Raw genomic sequence first — 20,497 nt, 5'->3', positions numbered from 1 at the left:
CTGTGTGACCCCCGAGAATCTGCCCCTTCACCCCGAGACGTTAACCCTCTGAGTGTTAAGAGGTGCAGCGGGCGTCTATCTGCCCCTTTATTGCCCCCCCCCAAGACTGACCCCTTATCCGGTCTCTGTTCATTTGCCGCATTGTGATGGGAGACCCTGTCTGCCACAACCAAGATGGCGCTGGCCCTGCGCTCCGTTACCCCATCAAGCTAACCGCAGCGAGGAGCCAACCAAGAGCAGAGGAGGCTAGAAGATATGCAGGGGTTAATAGAAACACACAGGGGCCACACTGGAGAGTGAGTTAATGGAGATACCCTGGGGGCCACGGCATTCTGTAATAACTCCCAGGGGCCACAAAATCCGTAGACCTGGATCCTTTCTCCACCTCGGAATACGTCGTTCATATAAACCTATTCTATGAAGGAATGTAATTGGTTAATAATATGAATTATACAGGGGGCCGGTCACTGATTTATCTATACATTATACAGGGGCCGGCTCACTGATTTATCTATACATTATACAGGGGGCCGGTCACTGATTTATCTATACATTATACAGGGGCCGGCTCACTGATTTATCTATACATTATACAGGGGGCCGGTCTCTGATTTATCTATACATTATACAGGGGCCGGCTCACTGATTTATCTATACATTATACAGGGGGCTGGTCACTGATTTATCTATACATTATACAGGGGCCGGCTCACTGATTTATCTATACATTATACAGGGGGCCGGTCACTGATTTATCTATACATTATACAGGGGCCGGCTCACTGATTTATCTATACATTATACAGGGGGCCGGTCACTGATTTATCTATACATTATACAGGGGGCCGGGTCACTGATTTATCTATACATTATACAGGGGCCGGCTCACTGATTTATCTATACATTATACAGGGGCGGGGGCGGTCACTGATTTATCTATACATTATACAGGGGGGGGCGGTCACTGATTTATCTATACATTATACAGGGGGCCGGTCACTGATTTATCTATACATTATACAGGGGCCGGTCACTGATTTATCTATGCATTATACAGGGGGGGGAAGGTCACTGATTTATCTATACATTATACAGGGCTGGTGGTGTCATTCTCCCAATAGAAAGGTAGATAGGAAAGGCGGTGGGAGCGGAGCGGCGGTGCGAGGGACACAACTTACACCAGCGGGTTATTAGTACTCAGAGTAACCAGCAGCCCTGCGGCAGGAGGGACTGTTCAGGGACATAATACTCGGTGAAGCTTAGAGATGAAATGTGATTCGGCCTTTGTGCAGGCGGTTAGATTGCACGCTCTGCGGGTCAGTCACTGATGGGTTTATCGTTGGACGGGGGGGGGGCGGTGTGTATATATGTATATATGGTATTTCGGAGCGTTGTTACATCACCAGCTTTCTATCATATTTGTTGGGATTTTGGGTCCATTGCCTCTCCCAGAGGTTGCTAGGGGGTAGTACTCGCAGAGCCTTAAGCCACGGCCGAGATCACCATATTACTCCTACACTCCGGGTCGGCCCCAGCTGCAGCTCGTACCGGGGAGAAAGTATCGTTCTCCATCCGGTCCGCGTAAACGCTTTATTGATTCACGATTTTTTTTTTTATATAAAATTACACAAAATACTGTATTTTACAAAAATAAGTTTACTGTACAGGATTTAGATATTCAGCGCCCTGGGCTGGCGTGTACCGGGGCCCTGTTAGCGTGTAAAAGGTGCCACACGTGAAGGAAGTCAGTGCTCTTGTCGGCTCCAGTAAAGGAGGAAAGTATGGCGGCTGCACAGAGGGGATGGGGGGGGGCGGGGGGGGCTGCCTGCGGCCGGAGCGCCCCCCCAATCCTAAGCTTTGGTGCTTGGTCCTGCAGGGAGGGGGTGAATGTGGTGAAGCGTGCGAGAAACGTGCGACGTGCATCTACCGTGCGACCCCAGATTCCTGTGCATCTCCGGCTACACCGGACAACAGAAACAGTGACCGGTAACCGCCGGTAACCGCCACCTTGAAACCATATAGTGCAAAAAAAAAATAAACCCACGAAGACGTGTTGTGAGGGGACTCTCTGGGGCCGGACCCCGGAAACCCCTCCAGACGACAGATAATCAGTTCCAGTCACGTGATTTGCGTCGGGTCCAGTAAGTCCGCGTTGTGGTGTAAAAACAAGATGGCGTCCACGTGCCTGGGATCGAGCGCAGCTCTCCGTTGGACCATCGGGCCCAGTCTGGCACTGAAAGCGCGTCGGGGTCCGGCGGCCGTGGCCGGGATGACCAGGTACCGGCGGGCCAGCTTCGCCAACGCGGGGAAGCGGTGCTGGTTATTCTTCCACCAGAGCAGCGGGTCCGTGCTGCGCTTGCAGACGGGTTCTACGATGTAGTCCTCCAGCTGCCGGCGGGCCTCTGGCGTGTTCTCCGCGGGGGTCTCTGCCGAGCAGAAGGTCATACATGGCGCTCTGCGCAGACAGCTGGCAAGCTTCCTCTTCAATCCTGCAGCTTAACAGCGGCTCGGCGGGGAGCTCGGGCTGAGTGTCGCTCGCCAGGAGGGTCATCACCCGGCTGTGAACTTCCTCCCTGGACCCGACCTTCAGGAACCTCAACTCTTTATAGCGAGGGTCCAGGAACGAGGCCATCACCGAAGGACTGGCCAGGAGCTGATCCTCGTGCGTCACGTCCCAATGGCGGCACAGCTCGGCCCCGAATCTGATTAACCGCCAGCTTCACGGCGCTGCCGCAGACCTCGGAGAAGCGCTGGCAGGCGGTCAGTATGCCGTGGACGCAGGGCATGACGGACGACACCGAGGCGTTCTCCTCTTCCTGTAGGAAAACCGTGGCGATCCAGATGGTTTTCAGCACCGGCACCACGTCCTGCAGCAGCTTCCAGTGCTGGTCGGCCAGGTTCTCGACGGCCAGCTCCTCCACGACGGACAGCATGGCCCACTTAATGTCCAGCAGGTTCTGACACATCTCCAGCGTGCTGATCCAGCAGGACTCGGCGTCCAGGCCGGGCCGGGCCCTTGCTCATGGACTCCAGTTTGGCGTTCAGACAGCAGGCGGCTTTCGCGTCCTGCTGGAAGAAGCCGATGAACCCTCTGGCCGCGACCAACGCCTCGCGCACCGGCGGAACCTCCAGGCCCTCCCGGACACACAAGTGCAACGCGTGAGCCGTGCAACAGACGCTGGCCCAGCCGCGGCTCTCCTTCAGGGCCGGACCGTAAGACTTCACGGAAGCGGGCCCGCTCGTGAACCACGCAGGACACGGCATCCGCAGGCAGACCGGACTCCACAGCCAGCGAATAGACTCTGTCCGCCGGGTCGTCCGCCGTGTTCCTCGGGTGAAGGCGTTGGTTCTCCAGCAGGTACTTTGCCAGCGCCCACTCGCCGTCGAGGACGTTGGCTGTGACGGCCTGGCAGGGCTGGTTCGCGTTGGCCGTCCAGGTCTCCACGCAGAGGGCGACGGCGCCGGCGTCCTGCAGACGCAGCTTGAGCCGCTGTTTGGCCAGAGCGTAGCGGTGCCAGAGGAGGCCAGAAAGCTGCGCGGGGGACGGAAGGGTGAAGTTGGGCTCCAGGTACCCAAAGAGGAGGCCGAAGCCTTTATCCTCCACCACAGAGAGGGGATGAAGATCGTGGCAAACCATGTCCAGCACCAGCTCGGCTATGACGCCCGTCCTGGTGTCGGCGGCCGACCGGCACATGTCCTTTAACCGGCAGTGTCTGCCTCGGCCTCTTTGGGCGCCGTCCTGGCTGGGAAAATCCAGTTCTTTGTCCTCGGCGGGGTGCGGGAAGCTGGAGCCGTGGGTGCCGTGCCACCGCTCCAGGTGCTCCCTCATGCCGCTGGTGTTGTGATGGAGGGAGAGCTGCTTCCGGCAGACGTTGCACTCCACGCAGGTGCCCCCCAGCCGGGTGTAATAACTCCACACCCTGGACTTCTGCTGGTCGGCGGATAACGAGGAAGAGCCACCGTCCGGCTGCGAGGCCTTATCTCTCTTCCGGCGCGCCACGGGACCCAGACTGGTTGCCATGGTGATACCAAGGGTATTTTTCTGAAGACAGAGGGAATATTTCAGCGCCCAGGAGAAGGCGGCGTGTCTTACGCTGTAAACACTGCGGGAAACGGGGCAAAAAGTTAGTTTTTCCCCAGAAGAAAAGTAGAAAAAGATAAAGAATAAGGAACATCTGTGACACTGACCGCCCCCCCCCTCCCTATATCACCACCCGGGCCCCAGTGCAAGGCGCGCCGCTATTACCCCTCGGGTACCTGGTGCAGGGGGGGGGGGCTCTATTACTCACCGGGTAACCAGTGATCACCACCATAGTACCTCATAATACCACCCTGAGTACCAAGTGCATTACCCCCGGTGCAGGGGGCGGGTGACCCCATATTACCGCCCCCCCGTGCATGAGATGACCCCCGTATTACCCCTCGCGTACCTGTTGGCGCAGATCGCTTGCTCTGGCTCGACGTCAGGGAATTTAAACCAGTCACGTGACTTTTGTTGTCAGCTGTCACGGTGAAGGCGGAAGTGACGCAGTGGCAGATCATGTGATGCGCAGTGTGGGCGGAAGTCGCGCAGTGTCACTTGCCAGCGGCTCATCCAGAATCCAGATCAGGGATTGTGATCTGTCACTCGGAGCTCCCAATCCCCGACCCCAAGAGGGGGCTGCTTCCAGTGCCAGGCCCCGGATCCCCGGCCTCTAATCCAGGTTTGTACCCAGGCCGAGGGCTCCTTTAAAGTGCGCGAATCCCCGGCCAGTCCTGACCCCGGTCCACTAGTTCTCCGGCCACTCTGTCAAACCCCGACCCGGCCTTCATCCCATAGTGACCCCCTCGGCCACCCTAATTAAACCCGCAGCCTCCCAGCTGCAATAACCCCCTTCCGGTCTCCCAGCTGCGAGTCTCACCGGCCTACCTCCGACCCCCGGTCACCTCTCCCATTATCGACTCCCACAGCCTCCCTCACTCATCTAGCTTAATAAACTGCCCCCCCCCCCGGCCTGCACTCCGAGTCTCCGCTCACACTCATCCTTGCAGGTTGTGCCCCGGATTGTAAAATGGATAACTCCGGGAAGGAGAAGGAGGCGCTGCAGCTGCTCGCTGAGGCCGAAAAGAAAGTCAAATCGTCTCAGTCTTTCTTCTCGGGGCTTTTCGGGTGAGTAAAGAATAATCTGGGGGGCAAAAGGGGGTCAAGGTACCCCAGGGAAGCAGCGCTTAACTCCGCGGAGTGTGGATTGACAGACCCCTCGTGATGTATTCCGATCCACAGTGAGCGATAAGAGGGTGGTAGAGAAGTGGAACAGCCTCCCAGCAGAGGTGGTAGAGTGTAATACAGTGAGAGGATTAAACATGCATGGGATAGACATACGGCTCCTGAATCTAAGACGAGACCAACGACTGATTAAGATTTACAGAGTCGACGGGGGCCGCTGGGGGCCGATCTGCCAGAAGGTTCCGGGTTTCTGTCTCACGTCGTCTTCTCTTTCAGAAGCTCGTCCAAGATAGAGGAAGCGTGCGAGCTGTACGGCCGCGCCGCCAACATGTTCAAGATGGTGAAGAACTGGAGCGGTAAGTGGGCAGGCGGCGTATAACATACGTGTGCGATAACACGGCTACTCAGCGCTGTACAATGTGTGTTATTATTTATATATCGCCGTCATACTCCGCAGCGCTGTATAATGTGTTGTTATTATTTATATATCGCCGTCATACTCCGCAGCGCTGTACAATGTGTTATTATTATTTATATATCGCCGTCATACTCCGCAGCGCTGTACAATGTGTGTTATTATTATTTATATATCGCCGTCATACTCCGCAGCGCTGTACAATGTGTTATTATTATTTATATCGCCGTCATACTCTGCAGCGCTGTACAATGTGTTATTATTATTTATATATCGCCGTCATACTCCACAGCGCTGTACAATGCGCCGGGTTAGCTGTTAATAATCGGGGTCTGTTTTTGGGCCCCATGGTATTTATTTGGAGCTTCACGGTGGGGTAACTTTCTCTTTTTGCCCCCAGCGGCTGGCAATGCCTTCTGCCAAGCGGCCCAACTGCACCTCCAGGTTCAAAGCAAACACGACGCGGCCACCAACTTCGTGGACGCAGGGAACGCCTTCAAGAAATCTGACCCCCAGGGTAAGTGGGATGTTGGCGGGGGATCCGGTGCAGGCCGGAGGGGCCGGGTCACGCAGTCCGTCTCTATCATTATTTCTTGTGATTTTTCTAGAGGCCATTAACTGTCTGCTCCGGGCTATTGAGATCTACACGGACATGGTGAGTCCCGGCTGTGCAGCCTGCGCGGCCCCCCGATTACCCCCGGTAACGTGGCAGCTCCCCCCGCGCTCTGTAGGTGACCGGTCAGTCCGGGGTCCGTCTGTCCTTCAGCTGCGTCTCTTTACCCCCCACAGGGCCGCTTCACCATCGCAGCCAAACACCACATCACCATCGCGGAGATCTTCGAGTCGGAGCTGGTGGACGTTGAAAAGGTAAATGGCGTCTCGTGTCCGGGGGCTCCGCGGAAGGCCGGCTATCTGCCCCCCCCCCCCCCCCAGGGGTTCTTCTCGCCGCCGAGTCTCTCTCCAACTCCAGGTTTCTTTAGGGAAGTTGTGGGCGAGAGATTGTGGCAAAAGCAGCACTGACTCCTATAACTCTCAGCCCCATGCGTGTCCGGAGGGGAGTGTTGCAGCGCGTGAATGTTACTTCTGGGTGGGTAGAGCTGCGTGAAGACCCCGCCGGGCTGGTGGGGGGGGCAGCGGCCATCGCTGTCTGTGAGTTTATTCCTCCCCCCTCTCTCTCTCGCAGGCTATCGCGCATTACGAGCAGGCTGCGGATTATTACAAAGGAGAAGAATCCAACAGGTAATCGCGGCTTCACGGACGCAAAACGCTTCGGTTTATTCAACAGAACGCCGGAAATTCGCATAAAAATGTAAAATGAAGCTTTTCCGGAGAAGTATAAATGCTGTCCGCCCGGCCCCCGTGTCTCGCGCTGACGTCGGTTTCTCCGTTTCCCGCAGTTCTGCCAACAAGTGTCTGCTGAAGGTGGCCACCTACGCGGCCCAGCTGGAGCAGTACCAGAAAGCCGTGGAAATCTACGAGCAGGTGGGTGCTCGGGCAGCATGTCGGGGCCGGCCCCCTCGCCCCGTCCCACCGGCCCCTCTGGCTTTTCTGCGCGGATTCCCAGGTATCTGAGGTCCTTTCACTTCCATATTAACCTCTTGTTGACTGTATCCCCTCTCTTCCCGTCTTGAGGTGGGTACGAACGCCATGGACAGCCCGCTGCTGAAGTACAGCGCCAAGGAATACTTCTTCAAAGCCGCCCTCTGCCATTTCTGCATCGATATGCTGAACGCCAAGGTAGGGCAGGACCTGGTGGGACCTTTTTGTGCTTCTTCTATGTTGTGAGAAGCGTGTGAACGAGCCGCGTGTCCTCTCCCCACAGCTGGCCGTGCAGAAGTACGAGGAGATGTTCCCGGCTTTCTCCGACTCCAGGGAGTGCAAACTGGTGAAGGTAACGGGTCGTCTGACGGGTCTCGACCTCGCGTTCCTTATCCCGGCGGAACGTCGGACGCGTTGCTAGCCGGTTCTAGATTATCGGGGGATATATAGATCCGGGGTCTGTGGGTAACGCACCCGAGGTCGGGTTTTACCTGCCCCAGCTCGGCGGCGGCTCCCCCGTTAACATCAGTCCGGGACCCCCGCGGAACGTTCCGGACCCTCAGCGGAACCGTTTTTCTCTGTGACCGTCTTTTTTTTTTTTTTTTGCTCCTGTTAGAAGCTGCTGGACGCTCACGAGGAGCAGAACATGGACGGCTACACGGACGCGGTAGGTTGGGATCTGCATGTCCTCGTGGTGACGCTCGCCGGCTCCTGGTTTGGGGGGGCCGCCGCGTTGTCTGTACCCGCTGAACCCCTCTGTCTCCCGCAGGTGAAGGAATACGATTCCATCTCCCGCCTGGACCAGTGGCTGACCACCATGCTGCTCCGCATCAAGAAGACCATCCAGGGAGAAGAAGAAGATTTGCGTTAAGAGTGGGGGGCGGCAGTCACCCCCCTTTCCTTTCCTTTTTAAAGATCGATGTCTGGAATGGGGGGGGGGTCACAGCATCACTCACCCTGTATACTGCCCTGGAATGTGTACAGAGGCAATGGGGGGGGGGGGGTAGGAATTGTGACTTTACTGAGGTTTAGATTAACCCTTTATCTGCCTGCTGTTCGGGCAGAGCACGGGTTAAAAATGATTTCTTGGGGGGGGGGGGTAATAACCGTTTCATCCTGTGCATGTGCTTTCCTGTAGACATTCCCAAAGACAGATGGGGGGGGGGGGGGGACTTATTTAAAACTGGGCTCAGAGGGAGGTGGGCTGCGGGGACAAATAGGGGGGTCTTTAATCCCATAATGCGTTAAAACATTAACATTTTTTTTTTCTTTTTTAATTTTGGAATTCATTAATTTCGGTCATTTTGTTCTGCGATTGGGGGCGAGTCGGGGGGAGGGGAACGGCAGAGAATAGATTTGATCCCCGGGGCTCCGGCTGGCGCCAAAAATGGAAAAAAAACCAACAAATTTACGGGGCTTGGTGGGGTTCGCTCTCCTGTAAGGTACAGTGGGGACCCCTGGGCTAAATCGCTGCCTGATTGGCTGCACCATTGCCTGGTGCTCATCCCCCCTGACCCAAGACTTATTATCCGGAGGGGCCGTGGCGTTGCCGGCGGTCCCCGTGGCCCCAGCTCTGTAGGTTGCTTCCCGCTTTGTTATACATTATGTTGTCTTGTGCGCCATTTTTAAATCGTTGCTATTTCCGTGTTAAATAAAAGCCAATTGTGTGAGAAGCCCCTGTCTGCTTATTTACCCCCAGCGTGTATTTATTGCGCGTTGCTGCACAAGCATATAAAACCCATTATTCTAACTGCCACACCCGGTTACACAAATAGGCACGCCTTTAGCCACACCCTAAACCAAAGTGGCCACGTGACATGGGTTGGACGCGCGGTCCGGTACCGAAAGGGTTTGGGGGTTAAGGTGGGATAAGAAGCAGCGAAACGATTACCGGCGGCTGATTCGGCTACTTTAGTTACGCTGCGATCTCGCCGGTTAGCCCCGCGGGGTCTCTGTACCCTGCGCCCGTGTTTCCTGCCTATTGACCTGCAGCGGATGTTGTTATTAATTATAGTTATCCCAGATATGAATGACGAATCAGCGAAGGCGGACACTGTCACATGTTTACGCGCGCCGCGATTCTGTGCGCAGCGTCACGGCAGATTCCCTGGCGGCCATGTTGGCTACTGGTAAATTCGGTTCAGCGGCCATTTTGCTCCCTGGCGCACTCGCCGGAGGACCCTTCAGGCTTGTCCGCCCGTAATGCCCGCCTCCTGCTGCCCGCTCACCGAGGACACGTTCAGCCGCTTTCTGTCTCAGAGCAATGTGTACGGCCTATCTGTGCTGCCCTGCCCCGGGGCCCCCGAGCTCCTGGTGGCCACCCTGAAGGGCAAAGTCATCAACTTCAAGTACCAGGACCTGCGGGACCGGCTGCGGGCGGGAGCCCGAGAACTGCAGTTTACTTATATACCCGGCATGTATCATTCCCGGCAGCAGTGGGCGGTGCCACTCCGCAGGGGCGGGGTAACTCGGGGGAGGAGCGAACACGCATAGAGGGACCAACAGGGAAAATATATCACTGAGGGGGCAGGTCGTAAAGATGAACACTCTGGGGTCAACAGCTATGGCTGCCCTCCTTCTCCGTAACAGAGCTTACAGGTTATACAGATGTAGCCCCCGCTGTCCCCACAGAGTATGTAGTGCCCCCCCCCGGGCTGTAGCTCCTGTGGCCCCCCCCCCGGGGCTGTAGCGTCCCCTCGGGCTCCGTGTTCTGCCGCAGTAGATTAAACTCGCCCGTTTTCCTTGCAGTTGACGCAGAGATCGTTTCCATCGACTCCTTCAGCAAATCGGCACCGAAGCGCGGCCTGGTGGTCGGCATAACGTTCATTAAGGTACCGACTAACGCCATGGAAACGGCCCTCACGCCCCTCTGACGCTGTCACCCCGCAGTGGGAGGGGCAGGCTCTGTGTCCCATAGCTTCCTTCTGTCTGTCGCCCCGCAGTGGGAGCGGTTTAGTTTCTTTATGTTTTCTGCCCCCTTCAGGATTCGGGCGATAAGACGAGTCCGTTCCTAAACATTTATTGTGACTACGAGCCGGGATCCGAGTATAATCTGGACTCCATTGCACGTAAGAATCTGCTGCCCCGCCACCATCCCCGTTCCTCTGCAGATTGCAGCCAGGATTCACTTTTGCCTTTTTCCTCCCCGCAGAGAGCTGCCTGAACTTGGAGCTGAAATTCACCCCGTTCCAGCTGTGCCACGCAGAGTGAGTTCCTAGTGCATAAGTGGTAGTGGATAAAGGGAACAGCTACCCAGCATCAAGTACCCATAAACGCTGCTCGGGATGAAGGTTCCTAGGGGCGTTTTGGGGGTATTAGTGTTATTTAATGAATGCAGTCTTTGGCCGCGGCTTCTCCAGCTCTGGATCTGAATCCACTTCCTGCCTTTGTTAACCCCGCAGGGTTCAGGACGGAGACCAGCAGGAAACCGTGTTTTTACTGGGTGGCAACGATCAGTGTATTCACCTATACAAAGAGGTGACAGAGAGGGGGCGTGTCTGTGTGTGTGATACAGGGAGGGGGTGTGTCTGTATAATACAGAGGGGGCGTGTCTGTATAATACAGAGGGGGTGTGTCTGTATAATACAGAGAGGGGGCATGTCTGTGTGATACAGAGAGGGGCATGTCTGTGCAATGCGTATAATACAGAGAGGGGGCGTGTCTGTGTGTGATACAGAGAGGGGTGTGTTTGTGTATAATACAGAGAGGGGGCGTGTCTGTGTGTGATACAGAGAGGGGTGTGTTTGTGTATAATATAGAGAGGGGGCGTGTCTGTGTGTAATAATCTGATTGACGGCTCTTCCCGCAGAACGAGGGGCTTCACCAGTTTGAGGAGCAGCCGGTGGAGAACCTGTTCCCGGAGCTCAGAGACCTGCCCAGCAAGTAAGACACAGTTACCCCTCTCAGTTACCCCGATGAGTCTGCCCAGCTTTTAAATGCCCCCCCTGTCCAGGTAACAGTCCGTCCCGGTTTATATTCCCTCCCAGTAATGCCAGTTAGTGACACCGTTCCTTCATGAGAGACCCCCCACAGCCCAACATGCCACTGTGACATTTGATCAGCCCCAGACCCCGGAGGCCACCAGGCTTTTTACCCCAGGCTGATTGTGCTCGTGTATTGGCGGAGGTCAGTAGTCGGATTCATCTGTAGAGAGTTACAGGAGTCGCGGTGGGTAATCCGCCCCCAAACATTCTGACCCCACCTGGACACCGTCCAGCGGGCGCCCTCCATTTACTGCCCCCCGTAACCCCAGCTCTCTGATATATAAAAGAGATGCACAAAGCTGTGGCCCCTCGTGGCCCTTCACATTAATTGCACTGTCCGTGGTCACTGGCGGTAGCTTGGTGTCCGTCCTGTACGTGGCAGCATATGAGAGATAATCAGAACTTTTATTCCGCCTCGATTACTTTCAGCCCCTGCATTGATTCCTTCTTCGTGGGCCGGGCGAGGACTCACGTATGTTAAAGCTCCTGGCGCTACATGCATGTGTGTGCAGCTGCCACGGATCACCCCCGGCACTGTCTGCTTTACGGTGGGGCCGTCTTTTACCCTGGGCAAGAGGACCCCAAAGTGGCCCCCCGTGTACCGGCAGTAAGTCCGCTCAGTAAGCGTGTCCTCCGTGTGTTGCAGCGTCACGTGGCTGAGTGTCTATAACATCCCGGGCAGCCGGCGCCGGATCACGGCCTACGGGTGTCAGAACGGATATGTCTGCGCGTCGCACGTGGATCAGGGCCGGAGAGGTGAGCCGGTGGGGGGGGGGTATCAGGGAATCTGCCCTACTCGTCCGGACCGGGACCCCCCACATCCCTCGGGCCACGGAAATCATGTCCTGTAAGTAGAGGATTGATGGGAGTCATCGCTGCAGAACTGCCCAGAATAAGCCCAGGGTCGTAGAATATAACCTCTCCGGGGGTCTACTGCAAAAGCAAGATGGCTGCCACGCGGGGGCTACGTGTGGAGCCCCCGGGTTTTAATAATCTGAGGCTCAGCTTCATAATCGAGGAAGAAAATAGTTTGTTTTCCCAGTGATTTAGAAAAATACACGTAAAGAGTTAACTGAACTGGGAAAAGGACCACAATTCCCATAATGCTCAGCCAGCCAAGTCCGTGACGGCTGTGAGGCTGGAATTCTCTTCTCGCCCTCTCTTTCCGCAGAGGTTCTGCAGACCTGGTCTCTACAGCAGGACGGACCCCTCTCTAAAGTTCTCATTTTCGAGATGCCGAGAGCCTGCGGCGGAGGGGAAGCCGAGGGGCGTCGGGAGGCAGGTGAGGCCCCGCCCACGAGGATCCAGTTTTTAAAAGTTTCTGCTCCGTTACTTTTGCTTCTTTTGTCTCCTTTGTAGTTTTTCCTGATGGGCAGAACTTTCCGGGCGAGTTCAGCGTCCTGATCAGCAGCACCACGGAGCCGTCTGTAGTGTACAGGTGAGGGAAATATCTATTATACAGGGGCCGGGTCACTGATTTATCTATACATTATACAGGGGCCGGTCACTGATTTATCTATACATTATACAGGGGGACAGTCACTGATTTATCTATACATTATACAGGAGCCGGCTCGCTGATTTATCTATACATTATACAGGGGCCGGTCACTGATTTATCTATACATTATACAGGGGGCTGGTCACTGATTTATCTATACATTATACAGGGGCCGGTCACTGATTTATCTATACATTATACAGGGGGCCGGTCACTGATTTATCTATACATTATACAGGGGCCGGTCACTGATTTATCTATACATTATACAGGGGCCGGTCACTGATTTATCTATACATTATACAGGGGGCCGGTCCCTGATTTATCTATACATTATACAGGGGGCCAGTCCCTGATTTATCTATACATTATACAGGGGGCCAGTCACTGATTTATCTATACATTATACAGGAGCCGGCTCGCTGATTTATCTATACATTATACAGGGGCCGGCTCACTGATTAATCTATACATTATACAGGGGGCCGGTCACTGATTTATCTATACATTATACAGGGGGCCGGCTCACTGATTTATCTATACATTATACAGGGGGCCGGGTCACTGATTTATCTATACATTATACAGGGGGCCGGTCACTGATTTATCTATACATTATACAGGGGGCCGGGTCACTGATTTATCTATACATTATACAGGGGGCCGGGTCACTGATTTATCTATACATTATACAGGGGGCCGGGTCACTGATTTATCTATACATTATAATGTTTTCTCAGGAACGTCTTGCGCCGTGGTCTGGAGGATCAGCTTCTTCTCCCGGACAGTGACCGGTATGACAGTGTTCTCTGCGCTGTGGCGGCTGACGTGGATTTCGATGGAGAGCTGGAGATCCTACTTGCGACGTACGGCCAGGTGAGCGGCGGGGTGCGTTGGATACGGGGGATGCGGATGGTGCGTTGATTCTGCCCCAGACCCTCTCCTGAGGTAGCTGTAATTGCCCCGTACGCCGTGCTTCGGACCCAAATTCCCCTGAAATCACTCCCTGAACTAAATACCCCAGTAACGTTTATCTACCCCCCAGGAGCTGCTGTGCTACAAATACACAGCGGGGGCCAGGGCAGAGGGGCAATTCCAGCTGGTGTGGCAGAGGGGTTTCCCCAGCCCTCCGCTCTGCATGGCGCATGTAGACCTGACGTGTGACGGTCTCTGCGAGCTGGCGGTTGTCTGCCTGAAAGGACTCCACGTGCTGCAGGTAACGCTCTCGCCCCGGGGCATCTGTCTTACCTCCTCCGAGACGCTCTCTCTCTGTACAGCTGAGGGTCTCTCTCTCTCTCTCTCTATATATATATATATATATATATATATATATAATATATACACAGAACAGTCTGACGCTCTCTCTCTGTACAGCTGGAGGTCTCTCTATATATACAGAACAGTCTGACGCTCTCTCTCTGTACAGCTGGAGGTCTCTCTATATATACAGAACAGTCTGACGCTCTCTCTCTGTGCAGCTGGAGGTCTCTCTATATATACAGAACAGTCTGACGCTCTCTCTCTGTACAGCTGGAGGTCTCTCTATATATACAGAACAGTCTGACGCTCTCTCTCTGTACAGCTGGAGGTCTCTCTATATATACAGAACAGTCTGACGCTCTCTCTCTGTACAGCACAGTCTCGCACAGACCGCTAAGTGCCTTCTCCAGCGCCTCAGACACAAGGTTGAGACATCAAGACGTTTGCAGACAGTGGATGAAGTGGGTGCAGAGCTGGCCCCTGGTGTGGCCCTTGAAGCCCAGAAGTGAAGACACCGAACCTGACGCGTTCCCAGACCGAGCGGAACCGTCGAGAGAAACGGACCTTTACATAAAACTACAGAGCAGAACACACCTTACAGGGGCCCCGTCACGCGCCGTGTCTGTGGCCCCCGTCACGCGCCGTGTCTGTGGCCCCCGTCACGCGCCGTGTCTGTGGCCCCCGTCACGCGCCGTGTCTGTGGCCCCCGTCACGCGCCGTGTCTGTGGCCCCTCTGTCTAGAATCGGCGGAAACGTTAATAAATGTTTTCTACATTTACAACAGTTCTCGTCTCGCATGATTTCTGAGGGATTCGGCGCCTCTCGCAGTGTGAGACGGACGAAGTGGGGAGGACTTTCTGGCATCCAGGGGGGGCCGACTTTAACAATAAGACCGCTGCACAGGTGCGGCGCTGACCAGACAGCAGGACCCGTCCTGTAGTCTCCGCGGGGGAGGGGACTATGGAAAACCAGGAGTGGTCTTTTAGGGGTGGAGTTGATTAGCCACAACCTCAGGGGGGTATTTCTGTTGGGTGGGAGCAACGGACACTGACCCTAATAATCTGCACCAAAGTGATACACTAAAAAAGTCATGGGTGCGTGGAGCTGCTTTCGAGATGAGGTGGTAGGGCCTTATGAAGGAAATGAGTTTGTAGCAGGGGTACATGTAACGGTAGTTTACACGCGTGTGGGTCAGTCACGGCTGCAGAATGTTGCTATGGAGCAGATATTCAGTGAAAGGTGAGAGTTTGTACCGTATATGATTACAGGGGCTCGGGTTTCTGCACTCACTGCCCCTCTTTGTTATTGTACATAATGTATGGCAGGAGCCACGGGGGCCAGTGAGAGCCGGCAGAGGACACGGAACACGCGGTACCCCCCCACCCCCCGGAGACAGGTATTTCATGTCTCTATGCTGCATTATCATAAATGTATATGCATAACCCCTCCTATTACTCCGTATATCCCCTCCTATTACTTCGTATATCCCCTCCTATTACTCTGTATAACCCCTCCTATTACTCCGTATACCCCCTCCTATTACTTCATATAACCCCTCCTATTACTTCATATAACCCCTCCTATTACTCTATATATCCTGTCCGATTACTCCGTATAACCCCTCCTATTACTCCTTATATCCCCTCCTATTACTCCGTATAACCCCTCCTATTACTCTGTATAACCCCTCCTATTACTCCGTATAACCCCTCCTATTACTCTATATCCCCTCCCATTGCTTTCCCCGCCCTCACTGGGGTGTACGGGTGCTGAATTCTCCGCTCAGGAGCATCAGTGGAGGGGCTGGAGCTGCGGGAGGAGGTGGGCTCTGGGTGGTGGGGAGTAGGGAGGGGACAGGAGGGGGAGGCTGTATGCGGATCCAGACAGGCGCTGGAGAGGGAGAGTGGGAGAGAGGGAGGGAGGTGGAGAAAAGCTGGAGGTGCAACAGCTGTGGAGGAGAGAGAGCCGGGGGTGGGAGCCGAGTCGCTGATTCTCCCAGAGACCCCCCAGCACAAGACAGCTGAGGGACCCCCTGACTGAGCGGCGTGACAGACAGACAGACAGACATGCAGTGGATGGTGTGATGCTGGGGGCAGCCGGATCCCTGGGAGAGAGAAGACAGAGCAGGTGAGAGGCGTCTGTCACACGGTCCCCACCCTCCCCGCTCACACATCTGTCTGTCTGTCCATCAGTCTCTTCACTCACCATCCCTTTTACCCCCTACCCCTGGCTGTCCCGCCATATCCCCCTCTCTCACCGCAGCTGGTACCCAGTCTACCCTCCCTGATCATTAGCCAGTGTCCCCTCTTTCTCCTCGGTCGGTGCCCGGAGTCCCCCCTCTCCACGGCCGGTGCCCGGAGTCCCCCTCTCCACGGCCAGTGCCCAGCGTATCTCTCTCCATTTATTCATTCACGCTCATTACAATAGGCGCAGTCTCTGCTTCTCATTCACTGCTTCGCATCTGTCCCTTTTATTCACTTTGAATCCTCCGCCCTCTGTCTAAATTGTTATAATTACCACCTCTCCTGGGCTGCCTCATTCACGCGCAAACAACACATTGTCTCCTAATTACATAATTGCTCAATGCACGGCGACTGTGTCCCACTGACACACATGACATTCTCCTGGTGTGATACACGGAAACACAAATTACACAAGTGCACCCGTCCCATCAGTGCAACGTGTCGCTCCGTGCAAAACAGGGGACTCCATCCCTGCATCTTATTCTTAACATCGCCTCCTGTCTGCCTCTCGCCTTGTATCATTCTCTGTAACTCTCATCACTCTGCCATTCTCGTTGCTATGCCTCTGAACACACTCTCATCACTCTGCATTGACTCTCATAACTCGACCCCTGCATTCACTCTCATCACTCTGCATTGACTCTCATCACTCGACCCCTGCATTCACTCTCATCACTCTGCATTGACTCTCATCACTCAACCCCTGCATTCACTCTCATCACTCTGCATTCACTCATATCACTCGACCCCTGCATTCACTCTCATCACTCTGCATTGACTCTCATCACTCAACCCCTGCATTCACTCTCATCACTCTGCATTCACTCTCATCACTCGACCCCTGCATTCACTCTCCATTCACTCTCATCACTCGACCCCTGCATTCACTCTCATCACTCTGCATTCACTCTCATCACTCGACCCCTGCATTCACTCTCATCACTCTGCATTCACTCTCATCACTCTGCATTCACTCTCATCACTCGACCCCTGCATTCACTCTCATCACTCTGCATTGACTCTCATCACTCGACCCCTGCATTCATTCTCATCACTCTGCATTGACTCTCATCACTCTACCCCTGCATTCACTCTCATCACTCTGCATTCACTCTCATCACTGGCCTGTCCTCTCTCCTATTTACCACTCTGTGTATTTCCCTGGGGGCTCATGCTGTCACCTCTCTCCCTCCAGTCCCCTCTCCGTCTCTCTCTCCTTCCTGTCTATTCTCCATCTCTCTCCCTCTAGTCCCCTCTCCATTTCTCTCCCTCCTGTCTATTCTCCATCTCTCTCCAATCCAATCATTCCCCCCCTCTCTTCCTCCATCTCTCTCCCTCCAATCTCCTTTCCCTCTCCCCACCATCATCACGTTCTCAGCTAATGTCTCACAAACTAGATTTATCTCTGGAGATTATTCCTTAAGAACCATTTCTGCTCCTTTCCTTCCCGTGGCCGGGGTATTAGTAGCCACCTCTGGGGTGAATTCCTGCCCCAGGCACGAGCATCACGGTCTGCCTCCTTAATTAACGCAGATAATCTCTCTCTCCTTATTTAATTTCCGCGATCCAGGCCACTAGTGGACGAAGCTGCTGTAAAGTTCTTTGGACAGAATGATCCCCCCCAGATTTTCTGTCCCCAGTAAGGGGTTAATTGGTTCTTTTATCCTTTAACCAGTTGATACAAGGCCTGTTAGCTCTGCAGAGAAGGTATTTACTGCAGAGGGTTATAAACGTGAAATACACGCAGTGGCAGATTATAACCCCCCAAATCTGGGTAATGAGGCAGTGGGCCCCCTGTATAATGTATAGATAAATCATTGACCGGCCCCTGTATAATGTATAGATAAATCAGTGAATGGCCCCCTGTATAATGTATAGATAAATCAGCGAGCCGGCCCCTGTATAATGTATAGATAAATCAGTGACCGGCCCCTGTGTAATGTATAGTTAAATCAGTGACCGGCCCCCTGTATAATGTATAGATAAATCAGTGACCGGCCCCCTGTATAATGTATAGATAAATCAGTGACCGGCCCCCTGTATAATGTATAGGTAAATCAGTGAGCCGGCCCCTGTATAATGTATAGATAAATCAGTGACCGGCCCCTGTGTAATGTATAGATAAATCAGTGACCGGCCCCCTGTATAATGTATAGATGAATCAGCGAGCCGGCCCCCTGTATAATGTATAGATAAATCAGCGGCCGGCCCCTGTGTAATGTATAGTTAAATCAGTGACCGGCCCCCTGTATAATGTATAGATAAATCAGTGAGCCGGCCCCCTGTATAATGTATAGATAAATCAGTGACTGGCCCCCTGTATAATGTATAGATAAATCAGTGACCGGCCCCCTGTATAATGTATAGTTAAATCAGTGACCGGCCCCCTGTATAATGTATAGATAAATCAGTGACCGGCCCCTGTATAATGTATAGATAAATCAGTGACCGGCCCCTGTATAATGTATAGATAAATCAGTGACCGGCCCCCTGTATAATGTATAGATAAATCAGTGACCGGCCCCCTGTATAATGTATAGATAAATCAGTGACCGGCCCCTGTATAATGTTTAGATAAATCAGTGACCGGCCCCCTGTATAATGTATAGATAAATCAGTGACCGGCCCCTGTATAATGTTTAGATAAATCAGTGACCGGCCCCCTGTATAATGTATAGATAAATCAGTAACCGGCCCCCTGTATAATGTATAGATAAATCAGTGACCGGCCCCCTGTATAATGTATAGATAAATCAGATCGGGCTCGATCCACTAAACGTGTAACACTAAGAGGACGGGCTCGGTACACAACCGCAGAGAGAGGCGGAGACACTGAGGGGCAGAGATATTTGGTGCAATTATCTGATATTTGGCATTTTTTATGAATTTAATACACTTTTTTTGATCATTCTTAACGCGGTTACCGGTCTGGTGATCAGTGAGCCGCCATTGGCCCAGGATTTGCCCCGGGGCATCCCACAGGGGGCACTAATTAGAATTCCTGGTGTTGGAGAACACGGAGCAGATGGCGGCCGCCGGTTCTAGGTGCCGTTCTGGCTCGGTTTGGCTCTGTCTGATTTGCCGCGTTGTAAGATTCACGCGAAACGGTCACCAAGGCAACCGCATCTCCAAAAATAACCCCGAACTGCGCAACAAGCCTGCAAACTCCTGCAGTTACCACGCGGCTCCAGGGTGGGGGGTAAAGAGGTGGCGGGGTCCCCTCGACGGGGCAATAACGAAGGTTTCAATAATATCCATCGCCTCAAAGTCCGGGGAAGGAGAGAAGAGAATGCAGGGGACACATGGCCTGACCTCCCAGCAGGGGTGGTATACTGAGCCACGTAGCCATTTGCACATCGGCCCCTAGTGGATAGACCCAAATACCCCATCACTGCTACACAACCAGGGCTTAATCGGGGAGGAGGCGTGAGGCAAATACAGATTCCGTAAACATGCCAATCTGCGTCGGCTTCAGGAAAGCTGCTGGGTTTAAGATTAACCTCTCTGTGCTCGGTGCCCTCCGCTGGGAGGTGGTTCCATGCACCCACTGCCAGTTTCCCACGCCCTACCCCAGATTAGCAAGTGATACGCGGCTCTGCACCTCCGCTCGGCCCCTGGGTGATTCCTTTGATGTATCGAGACGGGTCTTTCATCTTCGTGTCTCTCTCCTTCCCGCGGAGAACATGCGCAGAGGTCCTTAAAGTCTTATCTCTGCTCTACTTTCCCCCCGCCCTGTGTTTCGTGGCCCCGGGGGCCATTTTACTGTCTGGGGCCCCTATTATTATTGCATCAGTTTCTTCTCGCCTTCCTTCTGAAGTAGATACATCGATAGCGACGGCAGCAGAGCCCCCCCCCCCCGTCTGATTTACACGTTTTAATCCTTTTTCACTTCTTTCGGAGAGCTTCATGCGCGTCCCGAGCTTTCCCACAATCCTCAGCCGGAATGAGCCGGATAACCTCGGATAACCCGTTAGCGCCGTGACACTGCCGTGGATCGGCAGCTCCGAGTGGGGACTGAAGTCCCAGCATTTCCCCCAAATCTGATGCTGCCACCGAGACCAAGGACTGATGGGCAAAGTGGCACCCTATTAATCCCAGCATGCTCAGCCAGCCATGTGAACGGCTATGGGTCTTGGGCTCTTGCAGGTTCTCCAGCACCAGATATTTAAGGGGAGTTGGGGGCATCTGTAACATTGTGACCCTTCTGAACCTGCAATGAGCTTCTTTGAAGGCCCGTTTCCCTCGGCAACGTCATCCTCCCGCCGGGGTCCACCTGCGCTGGGTGATGGACTCCCATGGGTGGCCGCAGTTTAACGGCATGTAACGTGCTCGGGCTGCACCTGGCGCCAC

General features: G+C 54.0%; 2 protein-coding genes and 1 pseudogene across 5 annotated transcripts; 2 read left to right on the top strand and 1 right to left on the bottom strand.

Moving 5' to 3' along the window:
- Positions 1–2,118: 2,118 nt before the first annotated feature.
- LOC149273261 (E3 SUMO-protein ligase ZBED1-like) lies at positions 2,119–4,021 on the bottom strand (annotated as a pseudogene).
- Positions 4,022–5,051: 1,030 nt separating this feature from the next.
- LOC149273260 (alpha-soluble NSF attachment protein) lies at positions 5,052–8,031 on the top strand. Of its 4 annotated transcripts, XM_089506548.1 has the most exons (12): positions 5,052–5,149; positions 5,180–5,182; positions 5,483–5,562; positions 6,022–6,138; positions 6,230–6,276; positions 6,411–6,488; positions 6,805–6,860; positions 7,019–7,103; positions 7,254–7,358; positions 7,444–7,512; positions 7,777–7,827; positions 7,930–8,031. In XM_089506548.1, exons 1-12 carry the CDS (start codon positions 5,052–5,054, stop codon positions 8,029–8,031), a joined length of 891 nt encoding a protein of 296 aa, XP_089362674.1. The 4 variants fall into 4 exon arrangements, with proteins under 4 accessions (XP_089362674.1, XP_089362672.1, XP_089362671.1 ...); XM_089506546.1 differs by lacking the exon at positions 5,180–5,182; XM_089506545.1 differs by lacking the exon at positions 5,180–5,182 and having other exon boundaries at positions 5,483–5,574.
- A 1,331-nt stretch (positions 8,032–9,362) lies between these two features.
- LOC149273259 (KICSTOR complex protein kaptin-like) lies at positions 9,363–14,413 on the top strand. The gene is made up of 12 exons (XM_089506567.1): positions 9,363–9,573; positions 9,909–9,991; positions 10,144–10,228; positions 10,312–10,366; positions 10,562–10,637; positions 10,969–11,042; positions 11,790–11,899; positions 12,315–12,413; positions 12,503–12,581; positions 13,385–13,520; positions 13,690–13,860; positions 14,279–14,413. Exons 1-12 carry the CDS (start codon positions 9,363–9,365, stop codon positions 14,411–14,413), a joined length of 1,314 nt encoding a protein of 437 aa, XP_089362693.1.
- The last annotated feature ends 6,084 nt before the right edge of the window (positions 14,414–20,497 follow it).

This window comes from Sceloporus occidentalis, unplaced genomic scaffold, assembly GCF_023333645.1.
Source record: "Sceloporus occidentalis isolate IW3139 unplaced genomic scaffold, rSceOcc1.0.p SCAF_390, whole genome shotgun sequence".
Classification (NCBI taxonomy): Eukaryota; Metazoa; Chordata; class Lepidosauria; order Squamata; family Phrynosomatidae; genus Sceloporus; species Sceloporus occidentalis.
This window is presented reverse-complemented; position numbering and strand designations above follow the sequence as displayed.